The 24,927-nt window shown below is 44.5% G+C and overlaps 1 protein-coding gene across 1 annotated transcript in view; it reads left to right on the top strand.

Moving 5' to 3' along the window:
* Positions 1-23,455, top strand: part of SRP68 (signal recognition particle 68) — a 37,120-nt gene extending 13,665 nt beyond the window's left edge. The window contains 8 exon segments of the mRNA XM_055327805.1: positions 11,292-11,390; positions 14,277-14,341; positions 17,583-17,736; positions 18,361-18,455; positions 19,666-19,795; positions 21,565-21,640; positions 22,115-22,167; positions 22,649-23,455. Of these exon segments, the coding sequence (XP_055183780.1) occupies positions 11,292-11,390; positions 14,277-14,341; positions 17,583-17,736; positions 18,361-18,455; positions 19,666-19,795; positions 21,565-21,640; positions 22,115-22,167; positions 22,649-22,876 (900 nt within the window). The 3' untranslated portion in view covers positions 22,877-23,455.
* The last annotated feature ends 1,472 nt before the right edge of the window (positions 23,456-24,927 follow it).

The raw sequence follows: 24,927 nt of genomic DNA, 5'->3' as shown, positions 1-24,927 counted from the left end.
AATGTAATCTTAATTAATGTAATCTTATAATACATGGTGCACACAAGCAGAGTCCTGGGCCCTGGGAAAGAATGAATGAGCAGAATGTTTTATTTATTTTTATTTTTTTTTATTTTTTAAATTTTTAAAAAAAATTTTTTTATTTATTTATGATAGTCACACAGTGAGAGAGAGAGAGGCAGAGACACAGGCAGAGGGAGAAGCAGGCTCCATGCACCGGGAGCCCGTCGTGGGACTCGATCCCGGGTCTCCAGGATCGCGCCCTGGGCCAAAGGCAAGCGCCAAACCGCTGCGCCACCCAGGGATCCCGAATGAGCAGAATGTTAATTGAAAAATAGTCCCTGGGAAGGAATCCTCTCCAATTCAGTAGATTAGTGGGGGTAGGGGAGTTTCCCACATGGGAAGAGAAGGTTTAGTGGTGTTTTGTCTGAATTTATCTTTTTCCTGTTTTGTATGCATAATTAGAAAATGAAGACCCATATGGGGGAGATCTTTTTACCTTATTTGTAAAACCAGCTTGAGCAAAATTAGCTGAAGTGAAAGCATTTTACAACTGCATGTGAAGCCATTGCTTCTAAAATTGAAGGTCATGGGCAGCCCGGGTAGCTCAGCAGTTTAGCGCCGCCTTCAGCCCAGGGCCTGATCTTGGAGACCCAGGATCAAGTCCCACGTTGGGCTCCCTGCATGGAGCCTGCTTCTCCCTCTGCCTGTGTCTCTGCCTCTCTCTCTCTGTGTGTGTCTCTCATGAATAAATAAATAGAATCTTTAAAAAAATAATAAAATTGAAGGTCATTTCGAGCATGTGATGACTAGTTGAGCTTAGTGTACATTTTTAAAGGGATTACTCTCAAATTTGATTGTTAGTATATTTGAAGGGTTGACTTCTTGGTCTTCAGATCATAGTGTTTTCGTTTTTTTTTTTTTTTAATAGGTTTTATGTATTTGAGAGAGAGAGCATGCACATGCAAGAGGGAGAGAGGGAAGGAGCACATGTATGTGGGCAGGGAAATGTACAGAGGGAGAGGGACAAGCAGACTCCCTGCTGAGCAAGGCGCCCTATGTGGGGCTGGATCCTAAGACCCTGGAACTATGACCTGAGCCGAAGACAGATGCTTAACTAAGTCACCCAGGCGCCACCACCCCCCTTTAAAAAATTATTTATGAGAAAGCATACTCGGGTGAGGGAGCAGAGGAAAGGGAGAGAAAAATCTCAAGCAGACTCCCCACTGAATGAGGAGCCTGACTTGGGGCTCAGTCTCACAACCCCAAGGTCATGACCTGAACTGAAACCAAGAGTTGGATGCCCAATTCACTGAGCCACCCAGGTGTCCCATAGCAGCTGCTTCTAAAGCAGTTTAAGATTGGCCAAAATTGGGATGCCTGGGTGGCTCAATGGTTAAGCGTCTGCCTTTGGCTCAGGTTGTGATCCTGGAGTCCCGGGATCAAGTTCCATATCGGGCTCCCTCCGTGGAACCTGCTTCTCCTTCTGCCTATGTCTCTGCCTCTCTTTCTGTTTCTCTCATGAATAAATAAATAAAATCTTAAAAAAAAAAAATGGGCAAATTTTGGTTGTATTGGCAAGAAAAAACCCAACGACATTAGGGTGCTTGGCTCTTGGTGGCACATGTGACTCTTGATCTCAGGGTTGTTAGTTCAAGCTCTATGTTGTAGGTGGAGCCTACTTAAAACACACAAAAAAACAGCAATGTTATTCCAACCTTGAATAGATTTAAAAAAAAATACTGTTGACTCTTGAACAGCGCAGGTTTGAACTATGCAGGCCCACTTATAGGTGGAATTTTTTGATAATACAATACTGTGAATGTATTTTTCATATGATTTTCTTAATGTTTTCTCTCCTCTAGCGTACTTTATTATGAGAATATAGTATATAACATAGATTATAGAATCTAGTATGTATCAGAAGGGAGGTGGCTGGGCCAGATGGGAAAAGAGTACACTAATAAAAAAAAAATAAAATGAATTTAAAAAAAAAATAAAAAGGACATAAACTCAAGGCCTCACTTCCCAGAGATTTTGATTTAGTAAATCTGAGTTGGGGCCTAAGAATTTGCTTTTTGGGGATCCCTGGGTGGCTCAGCAGTTTAGCGCCTGCCTTTGGCCCAGGGCATGATCCTGGAGTCCCAGGATCGAGTCCCACATTGGGCTTCCTGCATGGAGCCTGCTTCTCCCTTTGCCTATGTCTGTCTGTCTGTCTGTCTGTCTCTCTCTCTCTCTCTCTCTCTCTCTCTGTCTTTCATGAACAAATAAATAAAACCTTTTAAAAAAAATTGCTTTTCTTGTAAGCTCCCAAATGATGTTAATTCTGTTGGTCCCAGGACCGCGCTTTGAATAGTTCTACAAATCTTATTTTATTTATTAGGTATTTGTGGAAAGATGAAAGTTAAAAGGCTTTGACAAGCAAAAAGGGGGGAGAAAAGAATACAGTATATATAATAGACATGACACACAAAGTATGCATCAGTCAACTGTTTTTTTTTGGTGAGGCTTCCTGTCAGTAGGCTATTAGTAGTTAGGTTTTTGGGGAGTCAGATGTTAATACTCAGATCTTCAGCTGTGCCAGGGGTCTATGCCCCTAACCCCCACATTGTTGAAGAGTCAGCTGTACTCAGAGTCAGTCATCTCAGTACAGCTGCTGCTAGTTCTGTGTTCTCACCTCATCATTAGTGTTTGTGTTTATATTGTCAAGTATATTCTATTTAGTACCTATCTTTAATATATACAGATAATAGCAAGTGTACTTATTTAAATGCTGTTTAATCAAAATACACCTATTGGCATTTGGATTCTATACAGGTTTTAAGTAAATGTAAATTATGGTACAGTGAAAATTTTATAGATGGATTTTTCCATATTTTTGATTACTATTGTAGAATAAATTACCTAAAATGAAAATACTGCATAGATTTAGAAACACATATGTATGTTATACTGTATCATATATATTTATATATTAAAGATTTATTTACTTTAGGGAGAGAGAGAAAACAAGTGTGGATGGTGGGGGCAGAGGGAGAGAACATCTTTTTTTTTTTTTAAGATTTTATTTATTTATTCATGAGAGATAGAGAGAGAGGCAGAGACACAGGCAGAGGGAGAAGCAGGCTCCATGCAGGGAGCCCGATGTGGGACTTGATCCCTGTGGGACTTGATCCCGGGTCTCCAGGATCATGCCCTGGGCTGAAGGCGGTGCTAAGCCACTGAGCCACCCGGGCTTCCCGAGAGAGAACATCTTAAGCAGGCTCCACACCCAGCTTAGAGCCCAATATGGAGCCTGATCTCATGAGCCTGAGATCATGACCTGAACCAAAATCAAGAGTCGAATGCTTAACCAACTGAGTCACCCAGGTGCCTCTAAAAACATATATTTGATCTTTTTTCTGATTGAATAAAGTTATTTAAATTAAGACTTTTCCATTTTTTTTTTTTAACATTTTATTAGAGAGCATGAACAAGGCAGGGTGGGGCAGAGGGAGAGAGAGAAACAGACTGTGTGCTGAGCTCGGAGCCTGATGCGGGGCTCAGTCCCAGGGCCTGAGATTCATGACCTGAGCTAAAGGCAGACACCCAACCGACTAAGGCACCCAGGTGCTCCTTCAATTTTTTTTAGGATTAGAGAGAGAGAGAGCATGAGCAGTGGGTAGGGGCAGAGGGAGTGGATGAAGCAGACTTGTTCTGAGTGGAGAGCCTGATGTGGGGCCTGATCCCAGGACTCCAAGATCATGATGTGAGCTGAAGGCAGACTCTTCGCCAACTGAGCCACCCAGGTGCCCTAAGAATTTTCAGTCTTGATTTAATGGAGAAATGTTTTTTTGTTTTTGTTTTTTAGATTTTATTTATTTGAGAAAGAGTGTGCCGAAGTAGGGAGGGGGAGAAGCAGGTTCCCCACTAAGCAGGGAGCCAGATTCTTGGATGTGGGACTTGATTCCAGGACCCTTAGATCATGACCTGACCTAAAGGCAGATGCTTAACCGACTGAACCACCCAAAGGCCCCAGAAAATGTTTATTTTAAAGTTCTGTTAATTAAGTACTTGCCCAAAAAAAGTGAAATGGAAGGAGAGCAAAAGAATCTCGATGTATTTGGTAGTTTGGGTTTTTTCTTCACATGCTTTGTTTTATCATGGTACTTAAGGTCCTTATCAAGAAGACCATCCTTCAATAAATAGTTCTTTGAAGTAATATAAAGGCTTAGTAATGAAGGTGATACATTTTTGTGTTTTAATATTTTCTGAAGATCTCCAGCATTCACTTAAGCCCATTACCCTCTGTCTTACTAACATTGCTGAAGTTACTACATTTAAAAACATACGAGTACTTCTGCACACGAGGAAAAGAGTCCTTCCCACTGGATATGTTTTATTTAGTTCCATGGAGACCTGGTCCAAGATTTTATTTTGAGGGTAGATAAGGATCAGTAGCCCAGGTTTCTTGCCCCGGCGTCTGCAGGCTTTTACTGCTAAAGGTAGCTGCGCCTCAGTCAAGGGGCATTAGGAAACCTGACATCAGGCTTGCCCTGTGCCTGTGAAAATTTTGATGGGCAGGTACGCTGGGAATGGTGTATGGGTTTGTAATTGCTGTTCCATGGGATACAGTGTGGCATGTGTGAAGGATGTCAGAAAGCAAAGGTTTAGAAGGAGCCATATGATGACAGTTTCACATTTTTGAGTTTGAGAGTAAGGGCCGAAGAGGGAAGAGTATTTGAAGGCTCACATGGTGAATTACATTGATTAACTTTCTGTGGTAAATTTGTATACCTGAGATAACCCCACTTAGTTATGGTATATTATTGTACTTTTTATATATAGCTGGATTTCATTTGCTAATATTTGAGAATTTTGCATCTATTTTCATGGCTTATAAGTTTCTTATAATGCCTTTTTTCAGGGTTTGGTATCAGGGTTATACACACCCTCATAAAACAAGTTTGGAGTTTTTCCTTGTTTCTAAAAAGAGTTTAGGTAATAACAGTATTTTTCTTTCTCAAATGTGTGTTATAATTCACCAGTGAAACTACTGAGCCTGGAGTTTTCTTTGTAGGAAGGGTTTTTGTAGAGGAGGGGTGGATGGGATACAATTGTCAGAAACTTAGTTCAGGTGTACAGCATAATGATTTGATGTTTATGGGAAAGTTTTTAAATTTTGTTTTTGCTTGTTTTAAACAAAGGTAATTACTTTATGAGATAAAGAGCTACTCAGATTTTGTTTCATCTTGTGTTTTTTGGATGAATCGTCTTAGGAGGAATGTCACGTACATGTTGAATTTACTGACATAAAGTATATAATATTCCGGGATCCCTGGGTGGCGCAGCGGTTTAGCGCCTGCCTTTGGCCCAGGGCGCGATCCTGAAGACCCAGGATCGAATCCCACGTCGGGCTCCCGGTGCATGGAGCCTGCTTCTCCCTCTGCCTGTGTCTCTGCCTCTCTCTCTCTCTCTTTCTCTCTGTGTGACTATCATAAATAAATAAATGAATGAATGAATGAATGAATATAATATTCCTTATCATTTCAGTGTTAACCCCTGTGAAGGACCTAGTTAATGTGTTGATTGCAGTGAATAGAGTTATCTCTGGTTGTAAGGATCTTACAGTGCATTCAGGTTGCTTCTGAGTATGAGATCTTTAAATAATGTGGTAGATATAAAAGATGTAGATCAAACAAAATCTGTGTCAGTCGTAGGAAATTCCAGTAAGGTTTTAACCCTGAAACAGTTCAGTGCCTAACGTCCTATACACACAGTTATCAAATCTAGTTGGTAAGTAAAATAATTCAAGTGTAGTATGAAATAAAGTTTAGTTAAATCCTTAGAAGTCGGGTCTAGCAGTATAGCTGATTAAATGTCTATTGAATTAAGTTAACCATGGGTTATTAACTAGGGAAAATGCCCTTGGCCATTTGAGGTTAATCCCAAGAAGAACCATGTGCCCCTTGGTGCCACTGCCAGATTATTTGGCTGGATATCACACAAGTCTTCACCATCTTGCCTGTTCTGATTGTGTGTTGTTGGTACCTGCCCTGGGAACCAAGAGCTATGCCTTAGAGGTGCAGGGTTCTTAATTTCAGTGTTTCTTTTTTTTCTTCTTAAATATTTTATTTATTTATTTATTTTTAAAGATTTTAATTTACTTACTTGGGGTGGAGAGAGCATGACTTTGGGGAGGGGCAGAGGGAGAATCAGACTCCCCACTGAGCAGGGAGCCTGACATGGGGCTCTGAACCCAAGACCCTGAGATTACTTAGTTTTGGGTTTTGTTTTTTTTTTTAAGATTTTATTTATTTATTCATGAGAGACACAGAGGCAGAGACACAGGCACAGGGAGAAGCAGGCTCCAGGCAAGGAGCCCAATGTGTGACTCGATCCTGGGACCCCAGGATCACACCCTGAGCCAAAGGCAGACACTCAACCACTGAGCCACCTTGGCGCCCCTAAAGATTTTATTTTTAAGTAATCTCTACACCCAACATGGGGCTTGAACCCACAACGAGATCAAGAGTCACACACTCCACCGACTAAGCCAGCCAGGTACCCCTTCATATTAACCTAGCTGGTGTGGGTATTGCCCCCCTCTGGGAACTAGGATGCAAGAATTCGGTAGACCTAGTTTATGCCTGTTTGTAGAGGTTTTATGACATTTAAATACTATAACAGCAGTTTACTGAAAAGCATGGAAGGAAGAAATAATTCAGAGAGATAAGTGTCAGACCAAAAGACTGGAGCAGAGAATTAATCCGCTGCCAAAACCCAGTTGCAAAATTCTTGGTCTCCTGAGCCAGGCTTTATGTCTTCACGTGCTAAATAATTTGCCTTTATAATTTGTTTCTGTTTTGCTTTTTTTTTTTTTTAAGATTTTATTTATTTATTCATGAGAGACACACAGAGAGAGAGGCAGAGACACATACACAGGCAGAGGGAGAAGCAGGCTCCATGCAGGGAGCCCAATGTGGGACTTGATTCCGGGTCTCCAGGATCATGCCCTGAGCTGAAGGTGGCGGGCTAAACCACTGAGCCACCCGGGCTGCCCTGTTTTGCTTTATTAATACATGATTCTACCTGACTTGTCACTCGTGGTTGCGTTGTGAGGATGTTGTCAGGCCACTCTTTTGGAAAAGGTGGCAGGTTTGATGAGTCTTATCCTTGGGTTATGGTTAATATTTTAATGTGTGAGTGAAAGGGAGACCATTTGTCCTCTTTTTTTTAAATTTTTTATTTATTTATGATAGTCACGCAGAGAGAGAGAGAGAGAGGCAGAGACATAGGCAGAGGGAGAAGCAGGCTCCATGCACCGGGAGCCGGACGTGGGATTCGATCCCGGGTCTCCAGGATCGCGCCCTGGGCCAAAGGCAGGCACTAAACCTCTGTGCCACCCAGGGATCCCCATTTGTCCTCTTTAAAACAAAAAACATCGCTGTTCTTGACGTTTGTATTCTCCTTTACCAGATTTCCATGTATTGTTTACTTTACTGGACCTTAGTCACCCTAGGAAGGAAGGCTTAGTTCCCATTCCTTTGGTTCTCCTACCGGTGTGGTAGAGAATGTGGTCAGACTCGCCTTGTCTGTCTCTTAGCCATACCATCACCTTCCAGCAATTTTTGTAGATAAGTGAAAACAATCTGGAATCTTTTGTATAGCAGGGGGTCTCTACCTCAGGACACAACAGCTGGTTTTCCTCTGTACATGCACGTGTCCTTGAGACAGATCTTGAAGCTGTCAAAACACATCCTGGAGTGTTCCAAGTTTTATAAAAGTTGATCTAGAATTTTTTTTTTTTTAGACCCAAGTAACACATTACTTCTGGGCTTAAGATTTCTGTCATAGGCACACCTGGGAAAAGGTGCAAGCCGACCACAAATTCTTATGCAGGGAGTTTGCTACTTGAGTTTAGGAGCACATTCTTGTTCATTCCATGGCTGACTTGGGAGGTCTGCATGTAGATGCTGAGGAATCCTGCCTCTGCATATAGAGAGGTATTTCTTGTTCTGTTGTCTTTTCAGGGTGATTTTAGCCTCCAAAATATGTATATAAATACGAGTGAAAGTAGCAAAGTACATTTTTGGCTTTCTGTTTGGAGACATTTTGCCCAGCCCAGGGAGACTCCTGAGAAGCTCTGCTACAGAGATTAGTGATCTCTGAGTCACAGTGCAGTGTGGGTGGCAGAAAATACAAGTGACTGAAGCCCTGCCCTTCTGATGGGCTTTTTCCTGCAGTGTGATTTAAGTCTTCTATAAAATGCCCAGTGTAACTTAGACTTCTGTTACACTGGGCATTGGGAAAGTTTGCTTATGTTCAGTACCTTGCTGCCAAGATGCCCTTGTTCTGAGGGAATGAGAGCAATACATGGCAGTAAAGAGGTTTAGCATTTTTACTTTATTTATTTATTTATTTATTTATTTATTTATTTATTTATTTAGCTACACTCTTTTTACAGGAAAGCAGAACCTGTGTAGCTGGCGAAATAAAGTTTACTCTTCTTTTACTTTATATACCCATTGCCCCAAACATTGACCCCCACGCTTTTTTTTTTTTTTAAGATTTTATTTTTTTATTCATGAGACACACAGAAAGACAGGCTATGACAGAGGGAGAAGCAGGCTCCCTGTGGGGAACTGGATGCAGGACTCGATCCCAGGACCACAGGATTGTGGCCTGAGCTGAAGGCAGATGCTCAACCACTGAGCCACCCAGGTGCCCTGAGCCCCACCCTTCTTAAAATGGTGTTGGTGGCATATCTGCCAGAGTGCATGGCATCAAAATTGGTTCACGAGCTCAGTGTGTCTCCATTGTGTGTGTGTGCACCTGCTGCCAAGTTTATTCACAGATCCTATTCAGTTGTTAACTGTTACATGGCTCCCCCAGTCCACAGGATTTGTACTTCAAAAAATTTGGCCATCAAGTTTGACTAAGTTATTACAGTCTTGCTAACTTGCTATTAAGTCTTGCTGCTTAATAGTGTTTTATGTGAAGTGTTTCTCTACACTGTGGAGTATACTAGACACTTGAACATCTGTGGCTATTTATGCTTGAATTAATGAAAATTTCAAGTGCTCAGTAGCCAACTGTGGCTGATGACTGCTGTACTAGACAGTGCAGTTAGAGAGCATTTCCATCCATTACAGAATGTTCTTTTTTTAAATAAAGATTTTATTATTTTTAAAAAGGTTTTATTTGACAGAGCGAAAGTGAGCACAAACAAAAATGGGGGGCAAAAGAGGGAGAAGTAGGTTTGTTGCTGTGCAAAGAGCCCGATGCAAGACTCCATCCCAGGACCCTGGGATCATGAGCTGAGCTTAAGTTAAGGAATGCTTAACCAACTGAGCCACCCATTGGTGCCTCAATAAAGATTTTATTTTTATATAATGCCTATACCCAATGAACGTGGGCCCAGACTCACAACCTGGAGATCAAGAGTCACATGTTTCCCTGGATTGTGCCAGCCAAGTGCCCCATCACAGAAAGTTCTGTTGGACAGTGCTGTGGTTTCAGTAAATTATTATTATTTTTTTTTTCAGTAAATTAATAGTGGCTATGTTTGCCTTTAGAAATTTAAAGAATTGGGATCCCTGGGTGGCGCAGCGGTTTGGCGCCTGCCTTTGGCCCAGGGTGTGATCCTGGAGACCGGGATCGAGTCCCACGTCAGGCTCCCGGTGCATGGAGCCTGCTTCTCCCTCTGCCTGTGTCTCTGCCTTTCTCTCTCTCTCTCTCTCTCTCTCTCTCTCTCTCTGTGTGTGTGGGACTATCATAAAAAAAAATTTAGAAATTTAAAGAATGACTGTGCCACTGATTTTTTCCTAAGTTAGTGAGCACCAGGAAAGTCAATACAAATAGAAAAGTATGTTTGATTTATATTGAGTAATTTACAAGGAAGTGGTTTTTTTTCCCCCAACATTGGAAACTAGGAATAACATAAGAGTTCTTAAGAGAAGAAAAGGTTTTTCTTTAAGCCCCTACCAACGACTTAAAGGAGTGGGCAGTAATGGGTATTCTTTTGGGCTATCTTCGAGGTCAGTTGAATGTCAAGGGATCAGATTGGATGTTTCTGTGGAAAGTCAAGTATAATAATGGAGTGTTGATCTTTTAATGTCACAGTGGGTCTGGTGGTGACACAAGTTCATCTCCTTTCTGCCTCTCATCCACGCCTACCTGCTCAGTCAGATTCTTTAGAATGGTAATGTGGAAAAAAAAAAAAAAAGAATGGTAATGTGGTTCGGCAGGCACTCAGTTAATGAATCACTTTTCCCTTATCCCAGCTGGCGACGCCCTTGAACTTGTGCAAAGACTGTCAGGGAGTGCTTGTCAATCTCAGCATAACCATGGGGAATATCTAGGTGCAGAATTTCTGTGGTGCAGGGAGCTTCGTTTGATACTTAGAGGAAATATATTTTTGACTTGATATTGGTTAGTAACATTACTCACTTGCTTGGACCAGTATCTGCAAGTCTTTGGGGATACATTTGTAAGAGTAACTCTGCTGGCACACAGTAGAGCTTAAAGACCATTTGTTCTCATGTGCCAGAGTTCAGGGATGTCAGGTGCAGGTCTTGAACAGAGGTGAAATGGTGGAGGAAAGTGGTAGAAAGTTCGATGATAGAAAAAAATTTAAAGCATCTATTGTTTGACAGTTTCAGATCAATTGTACAGATTTATTTATTTTTTTAAATTCACGATAGAGAGAGAGAGGCAGAGGGAGAAGCAGGCTCCCTGCAGGAAGCCCGATGCAGGACTTGATCCCGGGACTCCGGGATCATACCCTGGGCCAAAGGCAGGCGCTAAACGACTGAGCCACCCAGGGATCCCCATATTTTTTTTTTTTAAGATTTTATTTATTTTTTCATGAGAGACACGGAGAGAGAGGCAGAGACACAGGAAGAGGGAAGAGAAGCAGGTTGTATGCAGAGAGCCCAATGCGGGACTCAATCCCAGGACTCTGGGATCACACCCTGAGCCAAAGGCAGATGCTCAACCATTGAGCTACCCAGGCGTCCCAGTTGTATGGATTCTTTTTCAGTACGTTCACTTTATAGTTACACGTACATGTGTATATATAAGATTCCATTTCCATATGAACAATGGATAAGACTATAAGAAAAATCTTAACCTGGTGAAGACTAGTGACAATTGAAACAATCTGTGATTTGGGGTGTTTCTGCTGGATATGTGTGTGTGTTTGTGTGTGTGTGTATAATGGGGAGAATCAAGGCGCTATGCCCTCCTCCCATTAGAATACTTTGGCTTACTCAGAGGAAAATTTTGTGCTGCATTCTGCCTTTGTTTAGGCTGAAAGTGAAGAAACCAAGGAGCGTCTGTTTGAATCAATGCTCAGTGAGTGTCGGGACGCCATCCAGGCTGTTCGGGAAGAGCTCAAGCCAGATCAGGTAGGACTATCAGCTGGGCCACCGACTCTTGCTCTGGGCTTAGGTCCTTCTCAGTCTGTGTGTCTCATTCTCGGGGTGGAGGCTGGTCAAGGGGGAGGGGGACAGTGGTCTGAGTGCACAGACTCTTAGCCATGGTATTTTTAGATCTAGTGATGGGCTGACAAACGACAGAAGCCTCTGAACTCCATTAGGTTGAGAAATTTTCTCTCCATCCTGTTCTTCTAATGGGTTCATTTTTTACCTGCTAAGCCTTTGGTCTCAAACTCATGGCTCCAGGTGGACGTTTCCAGTGCTTCCTTTTCCTAATGTCAGTATAATTCATTTGGTCATACAGGCTGAAAACCTCAGGACTGTCTTTGTCTCTCTCTTCCCTGTCACCAGAAACCCTACTAATTCTCCCTTTGGCTTCATTCTCCACTTTTCCATCTCCCGCCTCTGCCCTGTTTCTGATTAGCCTTTTTTTTTTTTTTTAAAGATTTACTTATTCATGAGAGACATAGGGAGAGAAAGGCAGAGACACAGAGGGAGAAGCAAGCTCCATGCAGGGATCCCGATGTGGGACTCGATCCCGAGTCCCCAGGATCACACCCTGGGCCGAAGGCAGGTGCTAAACCACTGAGCCACCCAGGCATCCCTCTGATTAGCCTTTTGTTGTCCTATTCCTAGATTGCCACAGTGATCTGATGGCTTCCCCCATCTTGGTCTGGGTCCAGTTCTCCAGGTCTTTCCTTCCAGCAGCAAAAGTGGGATCTTTCTGGACCCCATCTCCCAGGTCTAGAGAGTGGGCTCCAAACTTTTCATGATCACCCCATAAGTAAAATTGATCATGTACCTCTTATACATTTATTTGTAAATTATATACTTAATTAATTATTCAGTAGAAATAAGATAAATAGAAGTTCCTTTTTTTTTTTTTTAAGATTTTATTTATTTACTCATGAGAGGCAGAGAGAGGCAGGCTCCATGCAGGGAGCTTGATGTGGGACTTGATCCCAAGACTCCAGGACCACGCCCTGAGCCAAAGGCAGGCACCCAACTGCTGAGCCACCCAGGCATCCCGATAAACAGAAGTTCTAATGTTCCTGTATCACACTCTTCAGGTCGTGTGCACCCTGCTTGAGAGCTCCTTGGTCCAGCAAATGCAGTTCCAACTCTGTGAGCTGGTGTCTATTTCCAGATATTTTGTTCTTCCCTTCTGGGTCCTCTGCCTCAAGCTGCTATACTCACCATCTGGTTAATATGCCTTTCCCACTCTGGTGCACTACTTCTGTGCTCCTTTCCCTCCTCACACCTGGCTTGTCCATCTTCTCCCTCCTAACCTGTCCAAACCTCACCTGGTATTCAGTGTCCAACTCATAGCTCATCATCTTTGAGAAGCTTGCCTGCACCATCCTAGCCCAGTGTCACCCCACACTCTAAATATTTGGCACTGAAAATAAATAAATAGATAGATAGATAGATAGATAGATAGAAATAAATAAATAAATAAATAAATAAATAAATAAATAAATAAATAAAATGTTTGGTACTTGTGGCTATAATTGTTTGATAGTTAACCAAGAATTGCCTTTTAAAATATTTCATATTTTTTTATGCTTTTTTCAAGATTATAAGCATATAAAAAGCAGCTATGTAGTTAGCATCTGCCCATGGTACCTTGAGTATAAAACATTCATAAGTATTAAGCTTTAGTCCCATTTCCTTTTCTCATTAAGTTGTCCTTATATACTATACTTCCTTCATCCACTTAATAAGAGCCCTGGCCTCCATCATTCACCATGAACTCATAGCAGTTGTAGGGACACCTCACAGAGTGTAATGAAGATGGTGATACCAAGCTGTCTTAGTTTCTCCTGTGGCTACTATAACATTACCACAAACTTATTTTCTTACAGCTTTGGGTGGTTGTTAATCTAAAAGTACATAGAGCTGTGCTCCTGTAGAAGTTCTCTTTTTAAAAATTTTTTTTAAATTTTATTTATTTTAGAGGGGGAGAAAGAGCCTTTGAGCAGGGGGAGGGGTTGAGGTACAGGGAAAGAATCTCAAGCAGACTCCATGCTAATTGTGGAGCCCATGGGGGGCTGGATCCCACAACCCTAAGATCATGACCTGAGCCAAAATCAAGAGTCGAATGCTTAACTGAACACCTCCAGGTGCCCCTCCTTTGGAAGTTCTAAGGGAGAAAGCCATTTCCAGCATGCCAGGGAATGCAATATCCAACTTTTAGAGGTCGTCTACACTTCTTGCCTTGTGACCCCTTCCTCCATGTTCAGAGCCAGCAGCTAAGCACCTTCACTCCTCTCTGACCTCTGCTTCTATCCCAGGACCTTCTCTCTGTCACTGGCCCTCCTGCCTCCCTCCTAGAAGGAACCTGTAATTACACTGGGCCACCTGGATAATCCAGGCTAATTAAGAGATCCTTCATCACATCTCTTACCATGTGAGGTAACACCTTCATAAGTCCTGGAGTTAGGACATATCTTTAGGAGCCATTATTCAGCCAACTGCAAAAGGCTGAGCTGATAGCCTAAGGGGTTGGATCTCAGGACGTGGGTCTAAGGCACAAACCCTAAAATGGAGCCATGGGCCATGGACTGTCTGCTGTTCATGCTTTAGGTCTGGAGACTGGGAGCAGTGGGTAGGAAGCTTGGCTAGCCATTACTCGGACCTCTTACTTAAGTCCAGTTTTTAGATGCTCGTGATAACCGAGTGGCCTTGCTGTTCTAGAATATGCCCAGGAGGTCTTTGATATATCAAGAGCCTTAATTTACTAGAGCCTATGCCCATGTCTAGGGCACTCATGGAATGAGCCACACCATGGAATGAGGCGGTCAGAGCCAAGGACAGGGTCAGCTGTCTTATCTTTACCTTTATTGATTTCTGCAGAAACAGAGAGATTACACCCTTGACGGGGAGTCGGGGAAGGTATCTAATCTTCAATACCTGCACAGGTAAGGGCTATAATTTTTTTTACTTTTTAACACTGTTGTAGAACGTATCATTGGAATGAAAGAATATATATAGTATTCAGATATGTTTTAATTTCTGATTGATTATATAGCAAATAATATGTATATATGCCTGTTTTATCATGCAAGAGTGTATATGTTGCAAATAAAGAGTATGTATGTTGCATTTGTATATTATTCTATTACACCAATAATTTTAAATTTTATACATTAAGAATGAGAATACAGCCGGTAACTTTGAAGCTCCCTGTGGCCCCACCCTGGTTATTTCTCTCTCTTCTGGAGGTAACCACTATCCTCCTGGTGCTGGGCTCCTACGTTATGCTCCTCTATGTTCTGGATATATTGTCATCCCTTTTACATTTAAGTTCAATTTCAGTTCAGGTTTGTTCTATTTGGACTTCGTTTTTGAGTGCGGTGTAAGATCTGCTTCACATTTTTGCACGAGGATGAATTGTTCCAGTACAATTTACTGACAACACCATCCTTTTCCCATTCACCCATAGTGCTAGTTCCATCAGGCATGCATCCCATTTTCTCCTCACATGTTCTTTTCTGGACACTCTTCTGCTCTGCTCATTTATTTTCTGTACTTGCCCAGGACAGTGAATGTCTGTGATTTGGTAGTAAGTCTTGATGTCTGGTGGAGCACATCCTTCACCAGGTTTTCCCTCAGACATAGCTAGATTTCTCTTTCCTTTACTCTTTTATATACATTTTAAATCACCTTGTCAAGATTAATTTTGTTTTAAAGGTTGGATTATTCTGTTCTTCCAGAAGAGTAGCATTTTTGGAACTTTGTGGAGAGGAGTAAAATGACTTGGGAAAACTGCACTTCTCATCAGATTCTGTGCCCCATGTTCCATGTAACCTTGAAGTCTTCATTGCTTAGTTACTACTTGTAACTTTTTAGTGAACCTGACACTGTTTTCAGCCATTCCCTTAACCCCTCCTTTTTTTTTGTAAAAACAAAACTATGCAGACACCTCTCCACTCTGTACCTTATTCTGTTTTAGGGAATTCAATATTATATGAATGTCAAATTCAATGCCAGATGACTCCGAGGGGTATTGAGCAAGAAGGACTGTTTGATGTCCTCTATTCAGCATCCTGTGAAAAAGCCGAGGCCCAGGAGGTTAAGGGTTGTGTTTGTAGTAAACAGCCACAGAGAATCAATCAGGGGTAGGTCCAACTTCCTAACCTTGAAAAGACCCTGAGAGCTTCACAGGGCTCAGAAAACCTTCAAATTGTGATGCGCCCATGCCCTTGCATCTTTCCTCCCACCTTCACATCTAGCAGCTGTCAGAATCCTGGATTTCAGTTAGGAACTGGAGCCCAGAGGTGCCTGGGTGGCTCAGCCAGTTAGGCATCTGCCTTGGGCTTGAATCATGATCTCAGGGTCCTGGGATCAAACCTTGCGTGAGGGCTCTCTGCTCAGTGGGGAACCTGCTTCTCTCTCTGCCCCTCCTCCTGCTCTTGCACATGAGCTCTCTGTCAAATAAATAATCTTTAAAAAAGAAAAAAGGAACTGGAGTTCAGCTTTTGGGTAAATTGACAGCAGGAATCAGGTAGCTCTGGTATTTTAATAAAACTTTGTAAAGAGGTTTCTCCACCACTCTGAATAATACTTGGAGAGTCTCTTTTTTCTGAAAAGCTTTAGGAAAATCCATCTCCTGACCTTTCTTTCCCATTTCTCAGAAGTAGCCACTTTTAATTCTTTAAACAAATTTTCTTGGCATTTACCTCTATGTCTCCAAATGACGTATGTGTTGCTACTTCCTGATTTTTGGATTTAGGTATTTTGCACCACTTCTCAGGATAGCCCTCACTCCTCCTCTGTTCCCACTCTCCACCCCGACTCTTCTGATCTCCCAGATGACTTCCTTACAGGACTTCTCATTTTGTGTACCATTTTAGTTTCTAAGGGCTTGTGTGTGTTCTTTGAATATTGATTTTTTTATTAAGGTGTTTTTGTTTTTGTTTTTAGAGAGTGTTGAGCAGGAAGCCTGACTTGGGGCTGGATCCCAGGATCCTGAGATCATGGCCTGAGCCAAAAGCAGACACTTAACCAGCTGAGCCACCCAGGCGCCCCTGAATATTGATTTTTTTAAAAAAAATAGTTTCTCATTCTAAGCTATGACCAGAAAGTCTTCCCTCTCTGGGGTTATTAATAATGGTTTTCTGAAATTTTCTTCTTCCTGCAAAGTCTGATTCTTCCAAGTTGTTTTCTCCTCCCCTTGGTTTTGAGCTGTTCTGTCTTGTTAGATGTTTTTCTTAGCTGGTGATTCATTGACATCTACTCCGGTTAAAGAATATGGCTTGTGTAGTGGGAACTCTGCATTTGTGTGCAGGGCTCATAGATGTGGCTTCACTGGAGGTGTTCTACCCAAGACCCTGACTCCAAAATCTTGGAGGGCCTTTCCTTGGGTGGGTCAGAGCCCCGGAATGTACCGGCAGCTCCTGTTCTAGAAGCCAAGTAGGAGAAGGCTAGAGGGCCAACACCTGGGACTTGACAGTCTCTTCATCCCCAGTGTTTATGGTGGAGCCCTGACTTCAACTCCAGGCTGTATCTTCCCCTAAGGATGTCTCCAGTCTTCTACCAGAGTAGGATGGAGATCTAGAACCCTAAACACTTGACTCCCAAAATGCTTTTTAAACAGACTTTTCAGTTGTTACTGTATTTTTATCTTTAAGTATTATAAGAGATTTTCCAGGTGGTACAGTTAAAATTAGCAGGCATCATCTGTGGTACGTACAGGTGTTCAGTACGAGAATGTCCCTAAGTATTTTCTGAGAAGAGAAGGTCATCGGATGAGTAGGAGCAGCTGTTCTGCAAGCTCAGTATCCTTGTAGTGTGGGCCAGGCAGTTAACAAATCCTTATTCCAGGAACAGGCTTGCCATCCATGGATCATCTCAAGGACTAACATTGACTTCTGAAGTCAGTAGCTTTGTGGCTCTTTAAGACAGGAACAGGGATATAATTCCAGCTAAAACCAAATTTCATCATAAGATCTCATAGCAGTTCCTTGCAGATTTGCCACCGAATAGCAGCCAGAATTGAGGGACCCTTGAGCTTAAGACCCAGGTCAAATGGCCCTGCTGTGTGACACGCCCTCGCCCCCACGCCCTTCCCCTAGGTCAGTCCCAACTTGTGGTCCAGTGCTCTTCTCAGAACGCCAGCTTCCCTGAGTATAACCTGAGCTGACGTGTGGTACATTCCAGCTACCTGACTTATATCAAGCTGTCAACGGCCATCAGGCGGAACGAGAACATGGCTAAGGGGCTGCAGAAAGCACTACAGCAGCAGCCAGAAGATGAGAGCAAGCGCTCGCCACGGCCCCAGGACCTCATCCGGCTCTATGACATCATTCTACAGGTGACCCTCAAGGACTGGGAAAGCCAGAATGACTTAGCTTTGCATAGTGAAGGGGCTGTGACTAGCAGCAGCTGTTAGTGTCTCAGGAAGGAAGGCCTTGCTCTCGCTCAGCAGTGCATGAGCCCCACAGCTCAGTGTGTTGATGTGTAGAGTCCAGCAAACCCTCAGGTATTCACTGAGCACTTCGCCTGTGCAAGATCCTCTCCTACATGCCTGGGACTTCCTGAGACCTGAGGCCACACTGTCTTGGCTGCTGGGAGTTGGTCAGTGAGTAAGGTTGAGAGACACGTGCACCCCATCCAGGCATCTGTGGGAGATGCCACACAGAGGGCCACTCTGAAATGAAAGCTCAGAGCTGAGAGATCCCCCTGTAGCTGACTTGGTCTGAGAAGTCTTGGAGGGAGGTAAAGTGTGAGCAGAGTCATGAAGGACAAACAGGCTTTCGGTGGCAGAGAGTGGGTGGCAGTGACACTAGGTGGATCTGCTGCCAAGCCACTCCTCTGGAGTTTTCCATTACTTCTGACCTGGGCTCTCTTTTTGCCTGTGTGTGTTTTTATAAGGTCTCTTGTCAAAGACCCAGTGTGAGGCCTGCTCTTCCTGAGTTTTCTTGTATCTCTCATGCAGAATCTGGTGGAGTTGCTCCAGCTTCCTGGGTTAGAGGAGGACAGAGCCTTCCAGAAAGAGATAGGCCTCAAGACTCTGGTGTTTAAGGCTTACAGGTAAGGTCCTGTGAGGTGGATGGGGCTCTCCTGTGCTGCCCACTGGCTCTGTACGCCCTGGGAGCATGGGCCAGACTCCAGAAGATTGGGGGTTGGCTGTGTGGTTACCTTGAACAGTCAGCCCAGCATGTTCAAAGGAAGCTTTTGCTAAAGGTGGTGGCAGGGAGTTTTTAGTCTACCTCGTTTGCTCTTTGGATAGGGCGGGGAAGGGGGGAGCACATGTTAATGGTCTTCTCCCTCCTCTTCCCTCCTTCCTCCCTGTGGGAAAGGGACAAGTGTAAAAGGCAAGGCGTTAGTTAACAAAACCAGAGTGGAACGTGAACTGAATTAGGCGAAAGCTAAGCCTCCATTTTATTTGTTTTGTTTTGTTTTGTTTTGTTTTTAATGAATCATGTTATTTGTAACTTGGAGGTAGTCTGTGTGGAGCAAGATAGGGGTGTGTAATTGCCGTGCCCCCATCTGGCCCTCACACCCCAGCACTCTCTGACTCCAGTATGCCCCATTTGCGCTTTTGTCAGCCTCCCTCCTGGCCCATGTGGACCCTTCCATCAGGGACCAACAGCCCTCAGGCTTTTTTGACCCCAGTGGAGTAATTTCCATTAAGAAGATTCTGGGTTTGGGATCCCTGGGTGGCGCAGCGGTTTGGCGCCTGCCTTTGGCCCAGGGCACAATCCTGGAGACCCGGGATCGAATCCCACGTCCGGCTCCCGGTGCATGGAGCCTGCTTCTCCCTCTGCCTATGTCTCTGCCTCCCTCCCTCTCTCTCTCTCTCTGTGTGTGTGTGTGTGTGTGTGACTATCATAAACAAAATAAAAATTAAAAAAAAAAGATTCTGGGTTTGGTTTTTGAAAAAGAGATGAGCAGAGCTGAGTGAGCAGGCTGGATGTGTGGGCAGTGGGTGGGATTTCTCTTTGGGCGGGGCAGCATTCCTTCTCTGTGCTTGTCCCACCTTCAGCCACATCTTTTGGGAGCAGGAGAGTCAGTAACTAGAAGACAGTGGGTCTTGGACTGTGCAAGACCTGCACAGTCAGCTGTGGGCATGGGGAAGAGAGAGGGTGGCCTGGTGAGCCTGGGCCTGGAGAACGTCAGGGTCTTGCATGTGGTGATCCTGAGGTTGAGAAACCTGTTTCCAAATCTAAATTTGAAGGAAAGCCTTGGTCTCAGGTAATTGTTGCTCTAGAATTCTCTGGTTCTTTCCCTTCCCTGCCAGGTGTTTTTTCATTGCTCAGTCCTATGTGTTGGTGAAGAAGTGGAGCGAAGCCCTCGTCCTGTATGACCGAGTCCTGAAATATGCAAACGAAGTAAATTCGGATGCTGGGGCCTTCAGGAACAGCTTAAAGGTGTGCTGCTGGTCTTTGTCCCCAACCCCAAGAAGCTTGTGTGGTGAGGCCTCCTCAGGGCCAGTCCTGCCTGCCAGCCAAGGGTGTGGTGCAGCCCTGAGTGCCCGGGAGCTGTGCTCCAGGCCTGAGATGGACTCGGGTACTAAGAAGGAAAGCCATTCCTGTGGTTAAAATAAACCTGAAATACTGCTCTCAGACTCAGCTACATGGTCTAGTCACCTGGAAAGAGTTTTAAAAGATGACTATCTGAGTCCCACCCCCAGAGGTCCTGGTTCCTTCCAATCCCAGTGGTGTCGGGGGTGTGCACTGGGATCTTGTAAAGCCCCTCAGTGACTGTGATAGGCAGCCACGCCAAGAACCACTGATGAAGCCTTTCCCCACAAAGTTTACCTGCACCAGCAGCAGCGTTTGGGAACTTGTGAGAAATAGAGGCTCCCAGGCCCTACTCCAGGCCCACTGAGTCAAAATCTGGATTTAGCAATCCTCCCAGGAGATTTGGGTATACGTTAAAGCTTGCTTACTGATCGAAAGTACCTGGTGGTGTGGTTCATTCTACTGCTTGTTGAATTGGACAGCTGGCTTTTTAAGCCGCAGACTGCTGTGATTTGTAAGGATCGAAGCACCAGCCAGTCCAAGGAATCCAGGCACATTACTTATTAGCGTAGACTGTTTTTTGTTTTTGTTTTTTTTAAGATTTTATTTTATTTATTCATGAGAGATAGAGAGGCAGAGACACAGGCAGAGGTCCTTGCACGGAGCCCATTGTGCGACTCAATCCTGGGATGCCAGGATCATGCCCTGAGCCGAAGGTAGATGCTCAACCAGTGAGCCACCCAGGCGTCCCATGTAGACCGTTCAGAAAGGGAAGCTAGGATTACCTTGGTCAGGCCAGTGCGGGAGCCTCTGCTCTCTGGGTATTCGCCTGTTCCCTCAGAAAGAATGGCACCAGGTTCTGGGGTAACATACACGCCAGACTTCTGCCTTCAGAGAGCTTGCAGCTTTGTTGAGCCATAGACTTGGCGTGCAGATAGGAGGTCCTCAAGGAAGGGTGGAGATAGGAAGGCGTTGATGAGGGGGTGTGTGACCAGCATGGCGGCAGCGTAATGATGGGGTGTCTTTGACCCCAGGATATAGAGACAGACTGTGTGGATGGTTGTCCCAGGAGGGAGGAAGAGGCATTTACAAATCCACGTCTGACCTAAGTCTAAGGCCAAGAGACAGGAGGGGTTCACATCTTTCTCGATTTTGCCAAGTGAGAGATTGCAGCCTCCCACAGGGCCCCTCTATGCTTCAGTCTCCTCCTCTGTAAAGCGGAGTACAGGTTAATTCAGGATTGTTACGAAAATGGAATTAGCAATTGTGTGAACTGCTCAGAATGCGCCTGGCCCATCGTGCATGTAGCATGTGATATACTTATTTCCAATAGAGGTATCCTCACTAGTGTCTCCAGGCGTTATTATTTTAAGCCATGGCCTACCCTTTCCCCTCTGAAACAAGCTTGTGCTTTTTTTTTGTTTCGTTTTTAAGTAGGTTCCACGCTCAAATGGGGCTTGACCTCCCGGCCCTGAGATTAAGAGTCACATGCTCTACCAACTAAGCCAGCCAGGCATCCCAAGTGTTTTTTGTTTTTTATTAATAGGGTAAACTGTTTATAAAGTCTGAAATCCTGTGAAGATGCTGGTGGGATCACTTAGCTCAGTCAGGTTAACTTGGCACACTTATCTGACCTGGCTCTGGCTCGTGAGTACATGTTTTCTGAATCGTTACAGGACCTGCCCGATGTGCAAGAGCTCATCACTCAAGTGAGGTCAGAAAAGTGTTCTCTGCAGGCAGCAGCAATCCTGGGTGAGCCACTTGCCTGTTCTTTGCTGTGTTCCCAGATTTCCTTTGCTGCTATCCCTCTTCTCTCCTGCCCCCTACATTGCTGTTTATCCCTCTTCTCTCCTGCCCCCTACATTGCTGTTTTGGTTCATCCAAAAGGTGTTTTTGTTTTGTTTTGGGTTTTTTTGCCGTAATTTCTGCCACATGAAGGCGTCAAATTGTGTGGAAGAACTTAGAGAACCAGTTACGCGGTCCCTTCTCCCTAACAGTATTTTTTGTACAACCATCAGGGCTCCACTGGCCTGACAGCATAGCTTCTGGGGTTTATCATCTGTTTGCGCTCCTTAGCAGACTTTCACCTAGGAAAGAAAGGGCTAGCCTCCTCACGTGTTGGCTGCTTTTGCTCTTGGGATTTAGATCCCATAGGTGTGACAGGTGTCATTTGTGACTGTAACATGTTAAGTCCCTGTTCTTACCCAATCCCTATGCAACTTTCAGATGCAAGTGACTCCCACCAACCGGAGACTTCTTCCCAAGTCAAGGACAACAAGGTATGTCTGGACTTTGGAGGAATAAAGAGGAGAATTCATAACTCCCTGGAGATGTATGCTCAGTTATATAGAAAGGAGAAACTAATTTCTAAGTAAACACCCTGCTTGCCCCCCTTCTTTTACTCCAAGACCTCAAAGCTGGTTGTATAAGTTTTGTTAGTATCAGCTAGATGGTCCCAGATAAGGAGCTTAGGAACTTGTGCTGTACAGAGCAGCTGGCTAGGAACTCTGCCTGGGACACACACACACACACACCCCCAGGGCACCTGTGCCCTAGTCCTGGCCCATGCCTCTCTCAACCTCTCCAGGTTTAGTGACTCTCAGCTATGAGCTGGGGACTTGAAGGCACCCTCGTAGCAGATTTGTGGGGATCAAAGTGAGCTAGCATGTAGGCTCTGAACTGGGTACTCAGCATGTAGTGAATGTTCCATTGGTGATCTGTGATTAACTCCTGGGTTCCTCCCTTTGATTTGACTCCCAGCCTCTGGTCGAACGGTTTGAGACATTCTGCTTGGACCCTTCCCTTGTCACCAAGCAAGCCAACCTTGTGCACTTCCCGCCAGGATTCCAGCCTATCCCCTGCAAGCCTTTGTTCTTTGACCTGGCCCTCAACCATGTGGCTTTCCCACCCCTCGAGGACAAGTTGGAGCAGAAGACCAAGAGTGGCCTCACTGGATACATCAAGGGCATCTTTGGATTCCGTAGCTAACCAGGCTCTTCTTGGGGGCAAGGGGAGATTCTCACTCTTCATCTGTATTGTGAGAAAACCCTAGCAAGTTCCATGATACTAAATCCAGGTCTGCATTGGCCCCGGGCAAGAGTGTATCATCCTCAGCCCTGCGTCCCTATGTCTTGTGTGTTTGTGCACTTAACATTCTTAACCGGTGTGCTCAAAGGGGACCCTGCTGTCTTCTGGTGGATGTGTGCGGGATTCCTCTGTCCGCACCTCCTGGGGGAAGGGCCGCTGCCACTTGGCCCCGTGGGAGCCGTGCTCGGGTGGGTCCACTCCAGGCATAGATGGGAGCTCGGAACTTTGTCGTGTTTCTTCAGTATCACGAATTTGAAATGGACTCCTCCTCGCTGTGAGCATCCTTCCAGAGTCCCGTGAAGAGTCTGTGACCAGGAACCACTGGCAGCATCACCCCACAACTACAGTCAGCCTTATGCCCTGTCACCTCCAAGTGGAAGTTAAGTTTCAGAACAAGCAAAGAGCTCTATTTTTAGAAGAAATGTGTTACACTCAGAAATGATGAAAACAAATCTTATATTAAAAGGCAAAGATGCTGGAGACTGTGCCCATTTTTTTACATGCCCTCACACACATCTGGTCCTAGTTCTTTCCTAGGGGCCTTGTCACACAGTCCTGTCCTGTCAGGTGTCCCCTGACTTCTGACAGCTCAGGTGTGTCTGATGCCAGTTAAGACCTGTTAGAGGCAGTTTCTAAATCTGAAATATTTAGATGCCATAAATTATATTTAAATCAGTTTCCTTTTTTTTTTTTTTTTTTTTTTAACTAAGCTCTACACCTGACATGGGTCTCAAACTCCTGACCCTGAGATCAAGAGTCACGTGCTCTGCCTACGAAGCCAGCCAGGTGCCCCCAGTTTCATTTTTAGGTTTTTCCCTTAGTGACCCTTTTCTGTTTGTCATTGCATCAATAATAGAAGTCCCAAAAGCAGTAAAGAAAGAAGGAATAAAGGTGATTTAGACGAGATATATCTGAAACCTCTGAATCCCTTTGGAGATGGAACCTCACTTCCCCATAGGAAAGCAGAGCCACCATGGGAAATGTTGGCTTCGATGTGGCACAAACCTGGAGCTGACTAGAGCAGCTTGAAGGGAAGGCTGGGTGGTTAAAGATCTGAGAACATTATTTCAAGCTGGAACCCACTGTGGCCATGGCTGTGCCTCTCGTTTTCCCAGGGAACTGCAGAGGGGTTGCCGGAAGTTAGAAGATGGGAAGACAAATCAGATTTCTTTGTTAGAATTGAATGTTGTGAAGGACTCTAGATGCCCAGATTGTGGTCTCTGCTACCTGCAAGATTTGCTTTGGGTCAGAGAGCTTTAGGAAGCTGATTTTGTTTATTTATTTGAGGGAGCGGGAGAAGCCATCTCCCCACCAAGCAGGGAGCCCAGACTCAGGGCTCAATCCCAGGATGCTGGGATCATGACCTAAGCCAAAGGCAGATGCTTAACTTACTGAGCCACCCAAGCGCACCCTGAATTTTTTTTAAAAAGATTTTTTTTATTTGACAGCACAAGTGGCAGAAAGTGGCAGACGGAGAGGGAGAAGTAGATTCTCTGCAGAGCAGAGAGCCCGATACGGACTCGGTCCCAGGACCTGGGATCAAGACCTGAGCCAAAAGCAGATGCTTAACCGACTGTAACCACCGAGGCATCCCTGATTTTGTTTTGTTTTGTTTTTAAAGATTTATTTATTTATGATAGAGAGGCAGAGACACAGGAGGAGGGAGAAGCAGGCTCCATGCCGGAAGCCTGACGTGGGACTCGATCCCGGGACTCCAGGATTGCGCCCTGGGCCAAAGGCAGGCGCTAAACCGTTGAGCCACCCAGGGATCCCCTCCTGATTTTGTTTTTAAATAGGAATTTACCACTGCCATATGATTCAGGGGTTATTGTCTCGCCCTTTGAAGATGCAGTACAGATGATCTGAGCATGAGGTCTTGGATTTGGGTCCCGAAGGCTTGGGGCTGTGTCCCTAATGTGCTGAGGGAGCCCTGGGGCCCTTTATCCTCTTCC

The sequence above is a fragment of the Nyctereutes procyonoides genome, unplaced genomic scaffold (assembly GCF_905146905.1).
Source record: "Nyctereutes procyonoides isolate TBG_1078 unplaced genomic scaffold, NYPRO_anot_genome, whole genome shotgun sequence".
Classification (NCBI taxonomy): Eukaryota; Metazoa; Chordata; class Mammalia; order Carnivora; family Canidae; genus Nyctereutes; species Nyctereutes procyonoides.
This window is presented reverse-complemented; position numbering and strand designations above follow the sequence as displayed.